This window comes from Notolepis coatsorum (genome assembly GCF_963971535.1).
Source record: "Notolepis coatsorum genome assembly, chromosome: 10".
Classification (NCBI taxonomy): Eukaryota; Metazoa; Chordata; class Actinopteri; order Aulopiformes; family Paralepididae; genus Notolepis; species Notolepis coatsorum.
In genome coordinates this window covers 41514813-41536722 of record NC_140174.1, presented here as the reverse complement: position 1 = coordinate 41536722, position 21910 = coordinate 41514813, and the positions used below count along the sequence as shown (strand labels likewise).

General features: G+C 45.1%; 1 protein-coding gene across 1 annotated transcript in view; it reads right to left on the bottom strand.

The window, feature by feature from the left end:
• Positions 1–21910, bottom strand: part of dock1 (dedicator of cytokinesis 1) — a gene marked incomplete at its 5' end in the record, with an annotated part of 602016 nt that overhangs the window by 26482 nt on the left and 553624 nt on the right. The window contains 4 exons of the mRNA XM_084323017.1: positions 9153–9236; positions 11058–11234; positions 15052–15138; positions 16546–16630. Of these exons, the coding sequence (XP_084179143.1) occupies positions 9153–9236; positions 11058–11234; positions 15052–15138; positions 16546–16630 (433 nt within the window). The remainder of the gene's footprint in view (positions 1–9152; positions 9237–11057; positions 11235–15051; positions 15139–16545; positions 16631–21910) is intronic.

Sequence of the window (21910 nt, the reverse complement as noted above, 5' to 3'; positions counted from 1 at the left end):
CCCACACTGTGATTATTACGTTAAGATTATTGTAATGCAAATTAGTGCTTTTTTATCATGGCGTATTGCTGCTATTTTTACACTATTCTTGTTGTCGATGCTGCTGCCGTTGACGCCGCTATGACGAGCCAAGAACAAAAGATTTTCCCCTCAGTAATGGATGATATGACAATAAATCTGAATCTGAAAAACATGGAGCTAGCTAATAATAAATCAAACACATACAGAGGCAGCTCAGGGAGAGAGAGAGAGAGAGAGAGAGAGAGAGAGAGAGAGAGAGAGAGAGAGAGAGAGAGAGAGAGAGAGAGAGAGAGAGAGAGAGAGAGAGAGAGAGAGAGAGAGAGAGAGAGAGAAAGAGAGAGAGAGAGAGAGAGAGAAAGGGACAGAGAGAGAGAGAAAGAAAGGGACAGAGAGAGAGAGAGAGAGAGAGAGAGAGAGAGAGAGAGAGAGAGAGAGAGACAGAGAGAGAGAGAGAGAGAGAGAGACAGAGAGAGAGAGAAAGGGACAGAGAGAGAGAGAAAGAGAGACGGACAACAAAAGAAATAGAGACATAGATACGGACAACAAGAAAAATAAAGAAATAGAGACATAGAAAGAGAGAGAGAGATGGAGAGAAACTACAATACTGCTGAAAGCTGGCAATTAGGATTCCCCAGTGTCACTGTCGACGTCTGCGAGCTCAGCTCGCTAAACCTGGCAAAGCAGGAGGCGTCAGCCCCCTAGTAGTTTGGTGAGTTTTGCCTTCTTCTCCTGCTTGGAAACGCAGGTAAAAGGTACGCGAATAACACAGCTTTGCCTTCACCGAAAAGGTGAGGCCCACGGCAAGTCACAGTCGTACCCTGGATAACCATAAAGACGCCCCCTGTCCCTCAGGCTTATGCCACCGCTAGAAATATCGTCCGCGCAAAAAAGATGCCGTGTGCTTTTATGTCCATGAATAAGTAAAAACTAGGGATGTCCGATATTATCGGCTTATATCGGCATTAAAATGTGATATCGGAAAATATCGGTATCGGTTTTCAAAATGTTATTTTATTATTTACTATAACCTTTATTTACCCAGGCAAGCAAGTAAGAACAAATTCTGATTTTATTTATTGTCAAAAGTATGCATAATGTTGTGTTATAATGTTAATTACCTGAAATTATTCCATTTTTGGGGGGGGGGGGGGAAACCCTGCATATATCGGTATCGGTTGATATCGGTATCGGAAATTAAGAGTTGGACAATATCGGTATAGGTAAAAAAGCCAATATCGAGCATCCCTAATAAAAACAAAAAAAATTAACCCCTCTATGCTGGATTTAATTCAAATGTTTTATTAAATGTTTTTACATGATCAGTCGCCGTCAGACTCAAGTGGTGCTTTTCTACGTTGTGGAAAGCAGTGAGAGCCCCGCGTCGAGCCCAGGGCTGACCCTCGCACCTCATATTCTACAGTATAGCTTTTGTGCCCTAACAAACTCAACACGCAGCCCAAAGGAAGTGGAACAGAGAACGTGCTCGGAGTACAAATGATGTGGAGCGTCGGGCAGAGGAAGAGGAGTGTGTGTGAGTGAGTGAGTGAGTGAGTGTGCGTGCATGTGCATGTGTGTGTGCACGCTAGCCTCTGTTGTTCACCAGAGCTTGTCTCTTCAGATGGTGAAGCCCCTTCAGCAGCAAAGTACAGAGAAGACTTTGCCGTCAGCTTCACTCCGCCGATACAAAATCTCCTCACTTTCATGTGATGCAATGTTTTGCAACGTTCCCATACTTCACACTGTTTTGTTTAGACCTAGATATAGTTTTTTTTACATTTGTGACTGAAAAGTCTATGTACAATAGATTTCATGGGTTCTGTGCATCTATATGATGTGGCGTATTAAAATAAATAAATGAATAAATGAAACATCACCTACTGTTGAACAAATATGTCTGTGGTAGTGTATTCTACACTAGGAGCAGTCCTCCTGCTAAGAAACCTGCAGTTGACTAATAGCCATATGATGAGTTGATTAATTAATGATTAAAAATTGCGTTTCCCCACATGCAATCATTCAAGTTTAGGCTTATCAGAGATATGCACATCATTTCCCCCCCAGGAACTAAATACTCAATCAGCATTAAAAAACAAAAAGACTAATGAACTAAATAAAAAGATCCTGCTAAGTTGTTCCCATTATTCACAACAGACTTGTTTGTGCTCATTTTCATCATGTTTAGTGAAACAGGTTCATCAAGTCAAATGGAACTAAAAGCGCAAATTAGGCCACACCCGCGCACACACCCGCGCACACACCCGCACACACACAGGCAAGTAGAAAGGCGAGAGGGGGTAGAAAGGCAAAAAAGTTGGACGATTAGTCGACCTTTGCGTCAACATGTCGATTGTATTGGCTATTATGACTGCATGATTGTCCTTGCTGTCCACAATGTCGATAATGTAATGTTTTTGTCAGGATTGTATGATTGTATGTAGTGCAACTGACTATTTGTTTTGTATATTAATTATTGTTTCATGTGCTGCAGAACAGGAACCTGCTGAAAACCAGTTTGTAACTGAGTCAGGCAGGTTTAATGTACATGTGAAATGTCATTTTTAACCCTTTCCTGTATAAATAAAGTAAAGTAAATAAGTAAGTAAGTAAGTAACATACAGGGATTTCACTCACTCTGGTCAGTCACTCTCTCCACTGCTCCCAATAGACAATGAATTAACTGGTTGCTTTTTTGCTTTTTGGTAATAGTGGGACATTAGAACAAGACTCTGACCACAGAGTAGTCACTTAACGGACTAAGAGAGGGAAGCCCTGAATCATATACAGCATTGTATCCATTCCTAAGACATCAGTAGCATCAAGAGGGAAGCCCTGACTCATATACAGCACTGATGTCAGTAGCATGGAGAGGGAAGCCCTGACACATATACAGCACTGATGTCAGTAGCATGGAGAGGGAAGCCCTGACTCATATACAGCACTGATGTCAGTAGCATGGAGAGGGAAGCCCTGACACATATACAGCACTGATGTCAGTAGCATGGAGAGGGAAGCCCTGACTCATATACAGCACTGATGTCAGTAGCATGGAGAGGGAAGCCCTGACTCATATACAGCACTGATGTCAGTAGCATGGAGAGGGAAGCCCTGACACATATACAGCACTGATGTCAGTAGCATGGAGAGGGAAGCCCTGACTCATATACAGCACTGATGTCAGTAGCATGGAGAGGGAAGCCCTGACTCATATACAGTACTGATGTCAGTAGCATGGAGAGGGAAGGCTGCTTTATAGCGTCCGCACACACACACACACTCACACACACACACACACACACACACACACACACACACACACACACATGCACGCACGCACGCACACTAGAACATTGCAGACACATTAGTGCTAGTTACACTAAGCTGTGTTTCACGAGTGGTGGTGCAGGAAGATGAATGAGAAGAGGGTACAGTCACTCTGTGAGGATCTCCCCTGATACCGAACACCTTCATTAGCACCACAAGCACCCCATAGAGGAGAGAGAGGGAGGGAGGGAGAGAGATAAAGGGGGTGGAGAGAGAGGGGGGTGAGGACGAGACTGAAAAAGAGGGAAGGGAGGGAGCGAGGAAAGGAGGGAAAGGTGAGTGAGAAAGGGGGAGACTGAAATAGAAGGGGAGGGAAGGGGGGGTAGGAATCAGAGAAAGAGAGATAACAGGGACAAAAGAGAGCAGAGGAGAGGAATGCTAAGATGGACGGAGGGAGGGAGGGGGAGAGAGAAGGTGGCAGGAGGGAGAAAAAGATAAGAGAGAGGGAGAAAAGGAGAACAAGAGTGAAAGCTGAGGCAAGATTTGTCTCCCAGGAAACCTGCATCTTTTTATAGACCTCAGGATGATATAACAGGCGGCATGGCAACCAGACCCGCACAGCGTGTGACGCACCGGAGACCACACACACACGCATTCACACAAATATGCACACAGGCATACACACACACGCAGACACAACAAAATATGTTTAGTCAATCAATTCAAGTGTAGAAGTCGAGCCGAGGTGACAGTGAGTGGCAGGTTCTCTCACCTGAGGCCAACGTTAAGATCAGCCTAATGAGACACTGGAGACCAGAGCTCTAACCAGGTCACCTGCCGTTACTGCCTGCCGCCTGCCATTACTGCCTGCCGCCTGCCTGCCACCTGCCATTACTGCCTGCCACCTGCCGTTACTGCCTGCCACCTGCCATTACTGCCTGCCACCTGCCGTTACTGCCTGCCACTACTGCCTGCCACCTGCCATTACTGCCTGCCACCTGCCATTACTGCCTGCCACCTGCCATTACTGCCTGCCACCTGCCATTACTGCCTGCCACCTGCCATTACTGCCTGCAGCCTGCCATTACTGCCTGCCATCTGCCATTACTGCCTGCCACCTGCCATTACTGCCTGCCGCCTGCCATTACTGCCTGCCACCTGCCATTACTGCCTGCCGCCTGCCATTACTGCCTGCCACCTGCCATTACTGCCTGCCGCCTGCCATTACTGCCTGCCGCCTGCCATTACTGCCTGCCGCCTGCCATTACTGCCTGCCACCTGCCATTACTGCCTGCAGCCTGCCATTACTGCCTGCCGCCTGCCATTACTGCCTGCCACCTGCCATTACTGCCTGCCACCTGCCATTACTGCCTGCCACCTACCATTACTGCCTGCCACCTACCATTACTGCCTGCCACCTACCATTACTGCCTGCCACCTGCCATTACTGCCTGCCGCCTACCATTACTGCCTGCCACCTACCATTACTGCCTGCCACCTACCATTACTGCCTGCCACCTGCCATTACTGCCTGCCATTACTGCCTGCCACCTACCATTACTGCCTGCCACCTACCATTACTGCCTGCCACCTGCCATTACTGCCTGCCACCTGCCATTACTGCCTGCCACCTACCATTACTGCCTGCCACCTACCATTACTGCCTGCCGCCTGCCATTACTGCCTGCCACCTGCCATTACTGCCTGCCACCTGCCATTACTGCCTGCCACCTGCCATTACTGCCTGCCACCTGCCATTACTGCCTGCCACTACTGCCTGCCACCTACCATTACTGCCTGCCACCTGTCATTACTGCCTGCAGCCTACCATTACTGCCTGCCACCTGCCATTACTGCCTACCATTACTGCCTGCCACCTGCCAGCCACCAAAACCGGGCACTTTAATTTAAAGAGAGTTCCCCAGACTCCAGTGTCGCTTAGGGATGGGTATCGTTAGGATTTTATCGATACTACTACTCCTATCGATACTGCTTAACGGTTCGGTACTTTATCGATACTCTTATCGGTTATTTTTGATAATTTTTTTATGATTTTTATATTTGCAGTTGAGAGCATTGGTCATCTCCCTACAGTAAAGATTAGAAATGATTGAATTATTGTAAATGTGTGTGGAGTGGTGGGAATAGCTGCTTCAATAATAACTTATAACAACAACAGACAAGTTAGACAACTATGTATACAAAAAAAACGATATACACTGAATGATTAGTTGTTACCTAAAGTCGTTGGACTCCACTGTAGAGAACGGGTGCAGGCCTTTGACAACAAACTTTGTCACAGCCCTGTGACACTCGTTCACCCTATCCTCTGTCATCTTTCCTCTAGCTGCTAGGGAGAAAGGACTTTGGGTGGTGGAGGTAGAGGGAGGATGTGTGGTGGGCTCACTGGCCTGGGACACATTGGTGGCTGACCTCAGCTTGACGATCTATAAAAAGTTTTTAGATTGTAGTATTTGTAGCTAAACAATTATTTTGTTTATTAGCCTATTTGTAATAATTCGTTATTAGCCTAGGAAACTCCGTATCTTGGCTTACCGGCTGCAGTGGACGTGGATGCAGATGGACCACTGCGCGCAAGGCAGTCGAATACGGCGCATTTCTGCACACTAATATAGTGTTTTGCAAACAAATGTTTTGATAGATTGCTCGTATTGTCACCCTTACTGGCAAATGTTTTGTTGCACTTGTGAACGCTTCGCTCTATCCGCCATCACGACTCAGTCCATGCAGAGCTGTCTGTGTCTGTGTGCAGCGCGCGTCGGCACGGAGACAGCGCTGAGATGCTTCCAGCTGCAGCACATCAGGTGTGCGGGGCTTGTATGTGCGGGGCTTGTAAGCGCTGCTGTCTGACGTGCTGCAGCTGCATACTATTGACAGCGCTTTCATTAAGGAGTACCCGTATGTATGTGTAGCGCGACTCGCGAGGAGTGTGTGTAATAATGACTCGCTGCTTCTCGTGCAGAGACAGAGAGAGGAGAGATCGTTCGCAACTTTTAAATAATAATAATAATAATAATAATAATAATAATAATAATAATAATTTCTCTAGAGTATCGATAGCAGTACCGAGGACGTCGGAGCTTATAAATACTCCGGTATTTTCTAATATAGTACCGGTTCCCGTTTAAAACCGGGGTCCGGGGGGCATCCCTAGCGCTGCCTCAGAGCGGCGGGCCTCAGGCGGAGGTGCCCGGTATTACGGCTGTTCCAACAAATTAAGGACCTCTCATAAAAACAGGTCTCGGAAGAGGTGAGCTGTCGGTCGTAGTGGAGTCAGACAGACACACAGACCGGAGGAGGACTGGGCGTCTGGGACCGAGGGACCGGAAATGCACAAGTGGGAAAAGGCCATAATCGAAAGGCATCGTTGGAGACGGTCACAACGCTACTCTGCAGGGACGTGTTTAGAAGTGCTGCGTGGCTCTGTGATTATATACGTATTGATCATTCTGCCTGGTAAAGTACCTTGTTCTGTTCGATCACAACCGCCATCCTCCTTCACATCTATTGTTGGGACATGGATATTTCTACAGTCCTTCACCAGTTCTAGACCTCCGTCATATCCTTTGAAAAGGATATGAAGGAGGTCTGGAACTGGTGAAAAGGATATGAAGGAGGTCTGGAACTGGCGAAAAGGATATGAAGGAGGTCTTGAACTGGTGAAAAGGATATGAAGGAGGTCTGGAACTGGTGAAAAGGATATGAAGGAGGTCTGGAACTGGTGAAAGTCTCTGGAGCCACAGTCAAGCTCCGAAAAACATACTCATCTGCTCCTCAAAGCTTAAGACACGACTGTGTGAGCCGCGCAATGGATATTTTCCTTGATCCTCCAATCACAACCTTTGCTTCCCTCTTTCACATCATCAACTTATGAAGCCGTTTATTTCAAATGCTGGTGAGGCTTTTTACCACCTTCAGAACGTAATACTTTGAAAGTCCTTCAGATGTTACTCTTCTGTGCTCTTCACTCATCTCAAACAACAACAATCCAGACTATTGGCGGCTATTCTTCAACAATTCAACTTCCCTAAGCAGCCAAAGTCAAATGGAGTCAACACTGCCCTGCAAAGTGCATTTGCGAGAGGAGACCTAAACCCGTCGCTGCTAGGCATCATTCATTTATTCATGTCACCTTTCGGCAAGACATCTCCAGTGTTTTATGGCGTCTGCGGGGCCGCCCGTATAAGTCTTGGGGACAGTGTTTTTTTTTTCGTCGTCGTCTTGGCTCTGTACTCCAGAACATTGGATTTGAAATGGAACAATGACTTTGAGGTTAAAGTGCAGACTTTCAGCTTTAATGTGTCTACCGTACATCCATTAGCGGTGTGAACCGTGGAGCAATTGTAGACTTTTTTATACATAGCCCCCCGTTTTAGGGGACCAAAAGTAATTGGATAAAACAAACTCAAATAACGTCATCATATTTAATATTGGGTTGCATATCTTTTGCAATCAATGAAGTCTGTGACCCTTAGTGGTAATTTGTGCAATTATTTTGTGGAGACCAATGCCGCAAAAATAAATCTGTGAAAATCGACATATCTCAACCCGCCCACTTTTCTTGATCCTCCAATCACAACTGTTGCTTTGAGGGAGGGGTCCATGGTCACTAAAGCTGGTACTGAGTGAGGAAAAAGTTTATTGATCGAAGCAGCTGAGTCTGTGGAGTTTTCTCTTGAGCTGACACAACACGCATGTAGTGTGGTATGTTTATGTTGTCTTCCAAGAGTGTATATCCCTGTGTTTGTATGTAGTGTGGTATGTTTATGTTGTCTTCCAAGAGTGTATATCCCTGTGTTTGTGTTCATGTGTGTCTGTATGCCTGTACACAACACGTGTGCATCCTGTCTGCACACTTCCTCTGCCAGGGTGCAGTGCATGCAGAAACTGCCATTCTCTCTCTCTCTCTCTCTCTCTCTCTCTCTCTCTCTCTCTCTCTCTCTCTCTCTCTCTCTCTCTCTCTCTCTCTCTCTCTCTCTCTCTCTCTCTCTCTCTCTCTCTCTCTCTCTCTCTCTCTCTCTCTCTCTCTCTCTCTCTCTGTGTGTTGCTGTGGGATAAACACTCCTCAGTGTTTGTTGCTGTGGGATAAACACTCCTCATCAGTGTGTGTTGCTGTGGGATAAACACTCCTCATCAGTGTGTGTTGCTGTGGGATACACTCCTCATCAGTGTGTGTTGCTGTGGATAAACACTCCTCAGTGTGTGTTGCTGTGGGATAAACACTCCTCATCGGTGTGTGTTGCTGTGGGATAAACACTCCTCAGTGTGTTCCTGTGGGATAAACGCTCCTCAATACTAGTCATAGTGTGTTCTCAGGCTACAGCCTCTTCAGATCAACATCACGGAGAGAGGGCTTTGCTTTTCTACAACAGTGCCTCAGTGAGTTGGCCAAGCTAGCAGTGGTAAATGTCATGGCATTATAACAATAGAACAGCTAATCCTCAACGTTCAACAGCCCACAGTGTGCTACCTGGGAGAGCAAGGACACGGTTTTTTATGTATATATGTGATACTATGTGCAACATGCACGCTCGTGCAGGCACACACACACACAGACAACACACACACATTATATACAAATTTGCCCCATTACCATTTGCACTACAAACAGACAAGGGATGCTGATAAGATTATAAATGCAGTGAGATATTCAGAGACCTTTCAGACCTAACAACCACAAAAACAAAGTGGAGCATACAAAAAGTGTTGTTGCAATATATGGCAGTTAGAACAATAGCAGTATCTGCTTCAGGGAGAGACACACACACACACACACACACACACACACACGCACACACGCACACACACAGGATTTACCGTTCGAACAGTGAACTCATTCTCAGTCTTACCTGCCAGGCGATAAGTTCTTTGAGCTTCTCGATCTTCTCGTCGTCCTCAGGGTGCTCCTGCATGTACTTGTCATTGAAGAAGGCCTGAAGGCGACGAGGAGGAGAGGGAGAAAGAACAGGGGAGAAGGGGGAGGGAGGGGAGAAGAGAGAGGAGAGGGCAGGAAGAGGGATATGAGGAGGAGAAGAATGAGAGGGAGACACAGGAGAAAGAGGGAGGAGGAAGAGGATGAGGGAAATGATGTGGAATAGGAAGTAGGGGTAAGGAGTCGAAAATATGACACAGAGAGAGGACAGGGGGGCAGATAAGATAAGAGATCAGGAACAGGGGGCAGATATAAGAGATAGTAGGGAGGGGTGAACAAGAAAAGAGAGGGAGAGAAAGTAGAGGAGGAGAAAGAAGGAGAAAAAGGAGAAAAGTTTAACCAGAACATCCGTCTCTCCTCCACCAACTCCACTACTTTCACTGAAAGCAGAGAAACGACCTCGGGCAGAACAATCCACACGTCGCTCGTCCAATGACTCATTCCTAACTGTTTCAGCTGACAAAAACAAATTCCCCCGGGAAGTGATATATATTTCTATATAATAGAAAAAACCAACCAGCTATGACCGTTTTATGACCAAGAGAGAGAGAGAGAGAGAGAGAGAGAGAGAGAGAGAGAGAGAGAGAGAGAGAGAGAGAGAGAGAGAGAGAGAGAGAGAGAGAGAGAGAGAGAGAGAGAGAGAGAGAGAGAGAGAGAGAGAGAGAGAGAGAGAGAGAGAGAGAGAGAGAGAGAGAGAGAGAGAGAGAGAGAGAGAGAGAGAGAGAGAGAGAGAGAGAGAGAGAGAGAGAGAGAGAGAGAGAGAGCGCGAGAGAGTCTCTCTCACGGATCAGCCGGGGGGGTTGGTGTGGGAACACATAACCCATAAACAACTGGGGAAAAGCCCTGGACCCCATAAATAACTGGGAAAAGTAGAAATGTGATGAAAAAACAGAGGGGACAGAAACCGTTTCAATTGAGCCTTGTGGTGGACGCCCAGCTGGAGCCAAATGAATACGGATTTCTTAAAGAGCCGCTGTGTTATGAGTCACGCGCTGTAACATATGAATGGGATGTGATGAGAAACGTCGTTATCAAGGCTGACAGTATGAGTTACACTCGTGGAATATACATGAGTGCTTTTCTGTTTTGCACTTCAAGGCTAGGTTTCCTGGGCTTCAAAACAAAGCCTGGGAAGGAAAGAAAAGACAAAACACTTGGAATTATTTGGGCTCTTTGAGGAGCACTTAAACGCCTAAATCAGCTTTGAATATGGACACGTCTTTTACACAGTGAGATGAAGTGACAAGAATTCAAAAGAGTCTTTGTCTTCGTCTAATTTGCCCAGATACAGTACGCGTGACAGCGAAGTGAAGATTAAACAGATTTCTTTCCTGCGTAGGTGTCAAGAGGACCTTAGAGAGAGAGAGAGAGAGAGAGAGAGAGAGAGAGAGAGAGAGAGAGAGAGAGAGAGAGAGAGAGAAAGAGAGAGAGAGAGAGAGAGAGAGAGGCCTAAAAAGGCGCCTTTGTATTTCCTGTTGCAATGTTTGTTAATACAGTTGCTGACAGGAAATAAATAGCTGTTCCGCTAGCCACGGAAAAGTGACAGAAGACTTGTGAAAAGGTCCCTCTCGTAGTTGGTGAAGCAACAGAAGACTTGTGAAAAGGTCCCTCTCGTAGTTGGTGAAGCAACAGAAGACTTGTGAAAAGGTCTATACCTTCTCGTAGTTGGTGAAGCAACAGAAGACTTGTGAAAAGGTCCCTCTCGTAGTTGGTGAAGCAACAGAAGACTTGTGAAAAGGTCTATACCTTCTCGTAGTTGGTGAAGCAACAGAAGACTTGTGAAAAGGTCTAAACAACAGAAGACCTCTGAAGAGATCTGTACCTTCTCGTAGTTGGTGAAACCGCCCATGACGGCCGGGTCCACGATGCCGTTCAGCAGCATGGAGAGTGGGTTGATGTGAAGGTTGGGGTCATTGAGGTGCCTCTGCACCATGCTTCTAATCTTCTCATTGGTCAGCTGCATGGTTTCCATGGCGTTCTCCAACGGGCTGATCTCCTCCTGTGAAACATGTATTCTCAGTATCTATTCACCTGCATCACTATATATATATTTATTTTTAAATATATCTTAACCCCATCAGTAACCCCCCACAATCTGACAAATGATAAATTCAATGACACATTAATAATTTATCTTTAATGACCAGTTAGGTTATTAGAAGGCGGAGTTGGACACCCTTAACTACACACATACATCATCTAGGATGGGGTAGCAATGAATCATACTTCTCTACTCCACCCATACATGAACTTGTACCCATCTAATGAAGATGGATGGTGTGCGTGAAAAGGGGAATTTCAATTCCCACGTCAACAAAATATGATTGGTGAATTGGAGAAAATGATGAATAAACTATTTGGAAACCGCTTGGTCTAAAGTCACTAAAAAGGGCTGTGATTGTCTAAAATCCAATGGAGGTACAAGGCCACGATCCAGTAATAATATATATATATTTTAAATAAATAGAAAAGCAAAACAATACAGTATCTGTATTCATGGTGGATCTCATGGCAAACGACTAACAAGGAATGGAAGAAACATGTGCGAGTGGAAGTAAAGCTGTGACACATCTCCACTTCTCCAGCGTGCGCTCCGTCGTCCCGGGCCAGCTTGGTAGGATGAGGCGTCAGATGGAGGGCTTTAGTCATTAAGCCTTAAATAGAGAGGGTGACCTGGGAGAATCGGCCTGTTCCCGGCTCATCTGGTGAGCAAGATGCTCCTCACTGCCCGTTCCAAACCCACGCCTCGAGAGGGAGGCACGTGCACAGATAGGGCCCACTTTTCCTTGCCACACACAAGAAGAACTGTTCTTCTTCACTTAAAGGAACACGCCAAATTGGCTTATTTGCCATCTACCCTGGAGTTAGACAAGTAGATAAATACCCTTTTCTTCTCTGTGCATGCATTAGGCTTAGGGAACAGCCGCACCATTAGCCTAGCTTAGCGTCATTCACTGGAAGTAGGTGTGCCAGTGGAGCCTAGTTCCCAACAGTCACGAAATACACTCCAAATACAACTCCAAAACGTTCCTGTAAACATGTTGTGACCTGTGTATTTACCACGTGGAGATTATTATTTATTTTTTATTAGACATTTGAATTGTCTAAGCAGAAAAGGAAAACAAATTTGCCGAACTACTGCTGCCTGGGCGCAGTGATTTCATCACCTCAAAAGCCCTGTTTTTTTAAAAAGTACGCTAAGCTAGGCTAACAGTGCGGCTGTTCCCTAAGCCGAATGCATGCACAGAGATGAAAAGGGTATGTATCTACTTGTCTAACTCCAGGGTAGATGGCAAATAAGCAAATTTCCCAAAAAGTTGGCGTGTTCCTTTAGACTAGGGCAAGAGAAAGAGAGTATCCTATTAAAAAAATTATAATAATAAAAAAAGGGATTCCAAAATTTCAGGTGTGGGAAATGCCCTTTCTGCTTATATAATACAATACAATGAATGGGGGCAATTGGCTGGTAATTAGCCTGGCTAAGTATGTGTTGCTTGAGCCCCTGCCCCTCCATAATGCCTAGGCACGGCCCTGGTGGAGGAATTAGCCACAATGAACTCTCTTTACCATCTGATCCAAAGCGGCAGGAACACATGGAATATAATAATAATAATAATAATAATAATAATAATGCACTAAGAGACCAGTGACCCATAGAGGCAGTGTGGTGAGCCAGGTGGCCAGGCTGCATGCTGTGTGTGTGTGTGTGTGTGTGTGTGTGCGCGTGTGTGTGTGAGAGAGCCCACAGAGAGTGTGTTATTAGCAAACTCTGCTAAACAGTAGAGACAGGAGAGAGAGAGAGAGAGATGAAGTGAGTGAGTGAGTGAGTGAATGAGAGAGAGAGAGTGAGAGAGAGAGAGAGAGAGAGAGAGAGAGAGAGAGAGAGAGAGAGAGAGAGAGAGAGAGAGAGAGAGAGAGAGAGAGAATGGAGACACCCTGGGGATGAGAAAGAAAGAGAAAGAGTGACAGTGGGAGAAAAGAAAGGAGGGAGAGGGAGGTAGAAAGATGGGAGGAGATGGATGGCACGACAGAGCGAGATACATACAGAGAGTGAGAGAGAGTGAGACACAGACAGAGAACGAGAGAGAGAGAGACAAAGGGGAGGGGTATAGGGAGGTGGAAGTGCCCTTTTCTCAGGCTATTCACCAGCACTGACGTGAAAAGGACTGAAAAATCTGTATGACAAATAAAGCATAATTGATTGCAGAATACTTAGCCAGGCTAATTACGGCAAGTAGCACATTTGTTTCTTTGGACAAAATCCCGACACAGTAAAAGGATGAGGCAGGTGTCTGGACCCTGATTCATACTGTACGGCTCGTTCAGATCCAATCAGACACCACAGCACCTCGCCGCAGGGTGGTGCAGCGTTGTGGATGCACCCCCCCCCTCCCCGCGCAGGCAAAAGTTTACTTGAATTCTACTTAAGCGCAAACTTGCATTTTCCCCCTGCATTGTCTATTCAGATCTGAATGAGTCCTAAGACCCTCCTATGATACAAGACTACCACACTCACTCACTCCTGCCCTCTCATCCCTCCCCCCAAGGTTGCTCTCTGACAACGTGTACAGAACGACTCAAGAGACCAGGGTTTCAATGATGCCCCAAAAAAGAGAATGCTAAAATGAAATGCTACAACTAGAGGTGAGTGTCAGTAATCGAATACTCGCCATTTTCAACTGAACTCAAGTGGTATTTGAGGGTGCTAACGTCATACACGCACACACAGCCACACACACACGTTGTGAAATATGTGAAAAAAACATCTGATTACCCCAAAACTGGTAAAATAGATTCCTTACCTCAGATCAGATGTTCTGCAAAAAGATTATTCCAATTCCTGATCGCCATTCCAAATATCGATCGCGTTTATTGATCCAACGTTAGACCTCGAAACAGATAATCCACGCTGCTTTCGGTTGCCTCAATGAATGCAATAGTCTCAGGTTATATACCTGAGAAGTAAAATGTGGAATCCGGAGTTTTTCTCTCTCATGCATTTCCATTGAGTCCATTCCAATGGGTGCAATACCATCCGGGAGACGATAGGGGGCGGTGTTTGCCCTTTTCGAGCTCAGAGACAGTCCCAATGATAACGTGAGGCTAGGATGATGAAAAATGAATGGATATCGCTAATAAAAGAAATAACGATTAAATAAGATTTCTCGTCGTTGGCACACAATGTGTTAAGCATCGGGTATATTGCTGTGTTTTGTTATGTCTGTGTCGCAGTGAAAGGGTTAACCCTTTTGGTAGTGAAGGGGTTAAGATGTGTTCTAAAAATAGATGTCCCTAAACAAGTACACAAGCGTTACTCAAGTAATTCATACGGGTACCAGATCTGGGAAAACATTGTTTGTGCCCGTCCCTAGTTAAGAGCGGTCCCGGGGAGGAGGAGGGAAAACCCAGCACACATCACTCCACTACAATAGGGCCCTCATGCTGCAGTGAGGCCGGCCACCATCAGCATCAACCCGTTTCCAATACAACACTCCAGGTAATTCCATAAAGAGTGAGTGAGTTCTGAACCCGGTGGCCCCCTACTCCACTCCGTTGGCATTTTTGCTGCGTAGCTATTTTCCATGGAAACGGGCTCTTAAAACAGCGCTGGAGGTAAATCGATCTCCTGCAACGTGAAAGAGCGTTGCCCCCCCGACGTTCAGCCCCGGGACTGGCACGCCCGGCGTCCAAACGTGCCCGCTCTCTATGCTGCCTAAGTGGACAAATCATATTGATCGCCTCCGCGCATGCTGCAGATCCTCATCTGATTAGAGGGAGGGAGGGTCAGCTTGGCTCACAGGTCCATTGTTACTCACCGTGGAGACCGACTTGACTTCGAACCAGCGCAGGATGCCTGGTAGTTTGTATGCCGTGCTGTAGGTGGTCCTCTCGATCCACATGTTCTGTGGAGGGGGGCGAGGGGTGGGAGACGACAACAACATCATATTCAGAAACTTTTTTAAAAGAGCACAATGACATTTACCACAGCGGGGCACTTGACAGGGAACACTTTGCTGTTGATTTGGCTCCGAATGACGAGCAAGAAAAGAGATTCTGTCGCCTCGTGAAAAGGCGGCGATGTTAACTAAAAGCCCATCAAACATGACCATAGGAGTGGGGGCAGAATATTAAGATTTCTCTTTTTTTTGTTTTCAGCCGTGCGGATGAACACGTCTTCCTGATGGCAGCTCGAGACACCAGCCGGGTGAGTGGTAATCTCCTCCAATACGTCATACGCTAATAAACACAGTCCCCCAGAAATAATGACTCCACAAAAAATAAACATGATGAGGGGGGAGAAGGAGGAACGTGATTATGAGAAGATACAACGGTATCCCTATTTGAACAATCCCGTTGAAGTGTGTGAAATGAGCGTCGCTGACGAGGTCAACAGAGGCGGCACATCACCACACAGACGTGGCTGGTAATGATGAGGCTTAATGGCTTCCACAAGACAGTCTGCCGGGGGAGCACAGGAAGAGAACAAAGGTACTTTATTCTACGTGCGCAGGTAAGAATGGGTTTGAAAGGACCAATCAGTAATTAAACGGTTTTCATTCCCTAGTTGAAATACAGGTCCATTTTGGTCCAGGTCCATTTGAGTATTGAATTTGCATTCGCTGTACTTTGTGGCTTCTAAGAGTTTTTCTTTTTAACACAGCTCATGTTTGTAAAACAGACCTACTATATTCTGACTTACAGTGGGTTAAGAAAGTTCCAAAAAGGTTATTTTCCTCCTCCTGATCAAACTCTTCGAGAAAGTATGCGTGTAATAATATATAATTTATATGTTTTCATTGGCCAACTAGTCGTCTGACCGAGCCATTCTGAACACGGACGCAAACTGGATCCGCAATGTTCAAAAGAGGGAGGACGATTACTTTGAATAAATTATTTACTATTTTTATAGATTTTAATGAATGGAAATCTATTACAATCTTTCTGGGAGGTTTTAATATAAATTCTCTGCTCATTTTATGCCCGTCTATAATTAGCCAAATTTTATGCTAATTGTATGTCTATTTTGTGTCTGAATCTGCTGTGAAGCACGTTGGGCTGCAATTCTTGTATGAAAGGTTCTATACAAATCAAGTTTATTGTTATTATTTAAATGATTTACTGCAGGTTAACGCTACAACCAACAGCATGGGCCAACAATTAGCCTACAGAACATTCGTTTTAGATGCATACATTTCCTCTTCAAACTAATAACTAAAACCAACAAATCATATCCCAGAATCTCCCCTGGGATGCAATACAAACAAAAAGTCTAATAGTCCAAGAGAAAAAGGAGGAGACAAGACAATTACCGCAAACTCGTTGTCGGGGTTCTTCTCGCCCTTCCTGACCGGTCTGGAATACTGGAATTTATGGACTTCATTTACAGTGTAGAAGCTGGAGAGAGATCCAAGAGAGCCCAGTGTCAGAGTAAATTAAAAGTGTTATGGCCGGTCTCTACAGCTTCATTCAAAAGGTTGATTGCTTTTGCTTCGGGTCAAACACAGGACACGGCACTTCCATGCCGGCTTCGCCCGCAGCTGCGGCATTTAGCACGTTCACCGAGGCTGCTGGTCGGGTGGCAAGAAATGATCTCATCTACATGGGAAGTGAACTCATTTGGAGGTCGGAGGCGTCGCCCACAGCCGGGTCTCTCAGCCAGGCAGCATGTGGGGAGAGAGGATGACAGGAGCTCATCACCTCCTCAAGACAGGTTAATAGACTTTTCACACAGGGGGGGTGATGCTGCTGGACTGCAGAGGGATGTGGGGAGAGTCGCTGCAACACACACACACACACACACACACACACACACACACACACACACACACACACACACACACACACACACACACTGCATCACACACACACACACACTCTTACACACTGCATTACACACACACACACACACACACACACACACACACACACACACACACACACACACACACACACACACACACACACACACACACACACACACACACACACACACACACACACACACACACACACACACACACACACACACACCTTACTACCTTTGTAGTATCTCTCTGACATAAAAATTCAGAAATAAGTAGATGGGTACTATTCTAGTACAGCATATTGCATTCCCCTGTCCAAAAATCACACCATATGGTTCACTGAGTAGGAGTTTGATTTTAGTAGCAAAAACATATGAATAAAATATCAAAAGAATCTATTCCGTTTGAAAGCCCCGGCCCTTTTTGTGTGCATGTGTGTGTGTGTGTCTGTCTGTCTGCAGTATTAGCAGCTAGATGTAAGGAAACCCATTCAAATGGGACTTCGCTGCTTTGAACATTTGTGATTGTTAATGCGTTGCTGATGAAAAGATCTCATTCTGTTTGCACTGTGCTGGCAGAGCGACAGAGTGCACAACCTTGTGTGCCATTCAAACTCCAGCAGTGCAGACACAAAGCTGGCACACAGGACCTCTCTCTCTGTCGCTCTGCACTCAGGGCCTGTTTTTCTGCAACACCTAATACTTATGATTTATGATTTTATTAGGATCCACATTAGCTGATGCAAAACATCAGCTACTCTTCCTGGGGTCCACACATAACATATAAACATGACAACAGAACTCGTTTTTTTTCACGTGCAAGCCCCAAAGAGGCAAAACCCTGTTGTTATTATTATTATTATTCAGCTTCAGCCACATGTACCTCAACGAACGAACCTCATGGTGTTGCTATAATGAACATTATACAACAGGTAGGTCCGGACCGTCATGCATTGTGATTGGTCGAGAGCGTTCTAAGCTGTGAGTATATTCATGATACACTCACGGTTAAATCACCATGAATATACCACTGCACTGGCTATAGAATGTTGTAGAAAGTTTCAATTGCCATTCATCAAATGGAAACTGTGTCAACATGACGTTTGATTTAACGTACACGTTAACCATAAATGAGTGAATAGATAAAGAGGACGGGCCTACATCTACCGGTATTCAGAAAAACAGCATTATTAGAAATGCCAATCCAACGAAAGATGAGCTGGACGCGCTGGAGAAAAGCTGCAATGAAATCAACACCACCAAGTCGACGGCCAGGGCATTGAACTGGCCCAACCCCTGGAACTGTCCAAGGTGCTGATCCCCCAAGGCGCTGATGACTTTATCAGACTTTTGCTTGCATTAGCCTAATACGTCATTAGTTTGCGTTGCCAAGCTTGTTGATAGCCTACTCCATTTGAAATTCCATAGCAACAAGACATCTTTAGGAAAAAATTTTCTACGACAAGTTCACTGAAATCTATATAAAAGACCCTAGAATTGTATGTATTCATCCTTTATTCTTCCCGACGCAACCTGCTGTATAAAAGCAATAATACACTCGGAAGCCTGTGGTATGTAGAATATTGCCACGGCGGTGATGCCTACGGCACTCAAGCTTCGCTCTCGTGCCTGCGGGCGCATCACAGCCGTGGCAATATTCATGACATACCACGGCTTCTGGTGTATTATTGCTTAATTTAATATGGTCAATTCAAATGGCTGTATGTTTATTAGAGCTGTGAATCTTCACTGGCCTCACGATTAGATTGCGATTCAGCTGTCCGCGCGATTAGATTAGATTCTACGATGCATCTCGATGCAGCTCAATAATATATTACATCCTCAATTTTATAATCTATATTACTGCACATGGCTACTTTTTCATCAATTAATACAAGCAGTCAGATCAATTTACTTTTATTTAGAAAGTTCTTAAATCAGAATGTCAAAAGAAATGTCTTTACTAGTGTTGCATGATACAGATACTAGAAAGGTATCTCGATACCCAGCTGTTAAAAACGGTTCAATACTCTTTTTATTAGTATCAGTATTAGTATCAATACTTTTAGAATAGCCTGATGCTGTATTTTCTATGAGTTGAGTGGATGCATGACCAGAACACTAGCTTTAATAATAATAATAATAATAATAATAATAATAATAATAATAATAATAATAATAATAATAATAATAATAATATATTTGATTTGTAGGGCGCTTTATAGTTGTGGAGCAAATCCCAAAGCACTACATTGTAAAAGAACATAAAAGCTAGCAAGAGTAAAAAAAAAAAATATTTAACATTTTTCTTTTTAATAATCGATTATGTTCCGTTGATGCTGAATTATCCACGTCCGCATCGCGATGCATCTTAGAATCGAGAAATCTCCACACCCCTAATGTTTATATGAGCCATAAACAGTAGAGAAACTTGCTACACATGTATTTAAGAATGTTGCCTCACAAGTAGGGATGTCCCGATCGCCTTTTTTTGCTTCCGATCCGATCCCGAGCATGTGATTTTAAATATCTATCGATCCGATCGTTTCCGATCCGATCTTTCACATTAGTAATCAATTTTGACGCATTTTTGTCAGAAACTAGAGCGAGACAAGCCCATCTGTTGCCTATAATAGTCCGGGGCGCGAGAGCGGAGGCTTTTATTATTACATTCACCCTGAGAAATGTGCTTCTGCTTCATATGAGAAATATTAAAAGTTTCAATATATGTTTGCACATTAGTATACATTCAGTGTTCGACTTACGTAATGGTCCATTCTGGTCTGAAACGCCGACGATAAACCTCAGTCACGTAACGTTATCCTCCAGGTGAAAATTTAGTCTGAAAACTTCGCCTCCAGCCTGCTGCTTCATGAGTTTTTCCTCCACGCGGAATCTCCTCCTTGCAAACATTGCAACTGGCTTGACTTTATATTTTAAAATGCTTAGTTCCAAACCTCTGACATAATGACATTAAGTCTAGCTGCTCAAGTCAGTGGATATTAACCGTGTTTCGGGAGCGACGTGTTGTTGTTGTGGTCGCGTGTAGCGTGTAGCGTCTAAATTAAAGGGAATGTTTGTTGCAACGGTGAAAATTAAAGGGGAATGTGTTTGTTGTGGATAATTATTCTGCTCTGTGTGACAATAAATACATTAATGATGATATATTATATGTAATTTAAAACCAAAACTAAGGCCTCCGTATGAGTTTAAGACGTGGACATGGTCATGTTTGTTGAATAAAAATTTTCTTTTTTTGACTGCCGATTTTTATTATTATTTTTTCCCGATCCCCGATACTCTGAAAAGCACGTGATCGACGCCGATTCCGATCACGTGATCGGATCGGGACATCCCTACTCACAAGTCATAACATCATTGGCTTGCACCTTGTATACGCTGCTTGCACCTTGCATAGGCTGCTTGCACCTTGTATAGCCTGCTTGCACCTTGTATAGGCTGCTTGCACCTTGTATATGCTGCTTGCACCTTGTATACGCTGCTTGCACCTTGTATACGCTGCTTGCACCTTGTATAGGCTGCTTGCATGCACCTTGTATAGGCTGCTTGCACCTTGTATATGCTGCTTGCACCTTGTATATGCTGCTTGCACCTTGTATATGCTGCTTGCACCTTGTATATGCTGCTTGCACCTTGTATATGCTGCTTGCACCTTGTATAGGCTGCGTGCACCTTGTATAGGCTGCTTGCACCTTGTATAGGCTGCTTGCACCTTGTATAGGCTGCTTGCACCTTGTATATGCTGCTTGCACCTTGTATATGCTGCTTGCACCTTGTATAGGCTGCTTGCATGCACCTTGTATAGGCTGCTTGCACCTTGTATATGCTGCTTGCACCTTGTATAGGCTGCATGCACCTTGTATATGCTGCTTGCATGCACCTTGTATAGGCTGCTCGCACCTTGTATATGCTGCTTGCACCTTGTATAGGCTGCTTGCATGCACCTTGTATAGGCTGCTTGCACCTTGTATAGGCTGCTTGCATGCACCTTGTATATGCTGCTTGCACCTTGTATAGGCTGCTTGCATGCACCTTGTATAGGCTGCTTGCACCTTGTATAGGCTGCTCGCACCTTGTATATGCTGCTTGCACCTTGTATATGCTGCTTGCACCTTGTATAGGCTGCTTGCATGCACCTTGTATAGGCTGCTTGCACCTTGTATAGGCTGCTCGCACCTTGTATATGCTGCTTGCACCTTGTATAGGTTTGCTTGCACCTTGTATAGCCTGCTTGCACCTTGTATAGGTTGCTTGCAGCTATATTGCAAGCAGCGACATGTCTCATTCCAAATGATAAAGGAGCGTCCAGCTCGAGCCTCAAAACTGAGCCTTAGATCCATGTGATCTGTTAATCAGATTAATAAAGAGGCTTTGAAAATGGCTCAGAAAACCCCAAATGAAGTCTTTTTACATTCCATTAGCTGGCAGCAGGGAGGGGGGCGTGAGTTTGGGACAATGAGCGAGGTCAGACGGGGCTGTGTTCTGACCACTGGCGTGACCCCGTTTGGGCTGATAGGGCTTAGTCCTCATTGCCATGCACCGATGATCTCTCCTTGCAGAGTGAGAGAGGGAGATTAAACCAGAGAGGACAAGAGACGCAGAAAGCAGGGGGAAGAGAAATAAACAGAGAGAGGAGAGAGAGAGAGAGAGAGAGAGAGAGAGAGAGAGAGAGAGAGAGAGAGAGAGAGAGAGAGAGGAGAGAGAGAGAGAGAGAGAGAAAACAGTTGGTGTGCGATACTCTTCCACCACTCGTCACACAGGGCCTGTCTAATCCAAGCTATTAACAGAGTTACATATTCCAATCAGACTCGGTTAGCAAACAGACCCGACAGGCCGCCGCGAGGATCAAT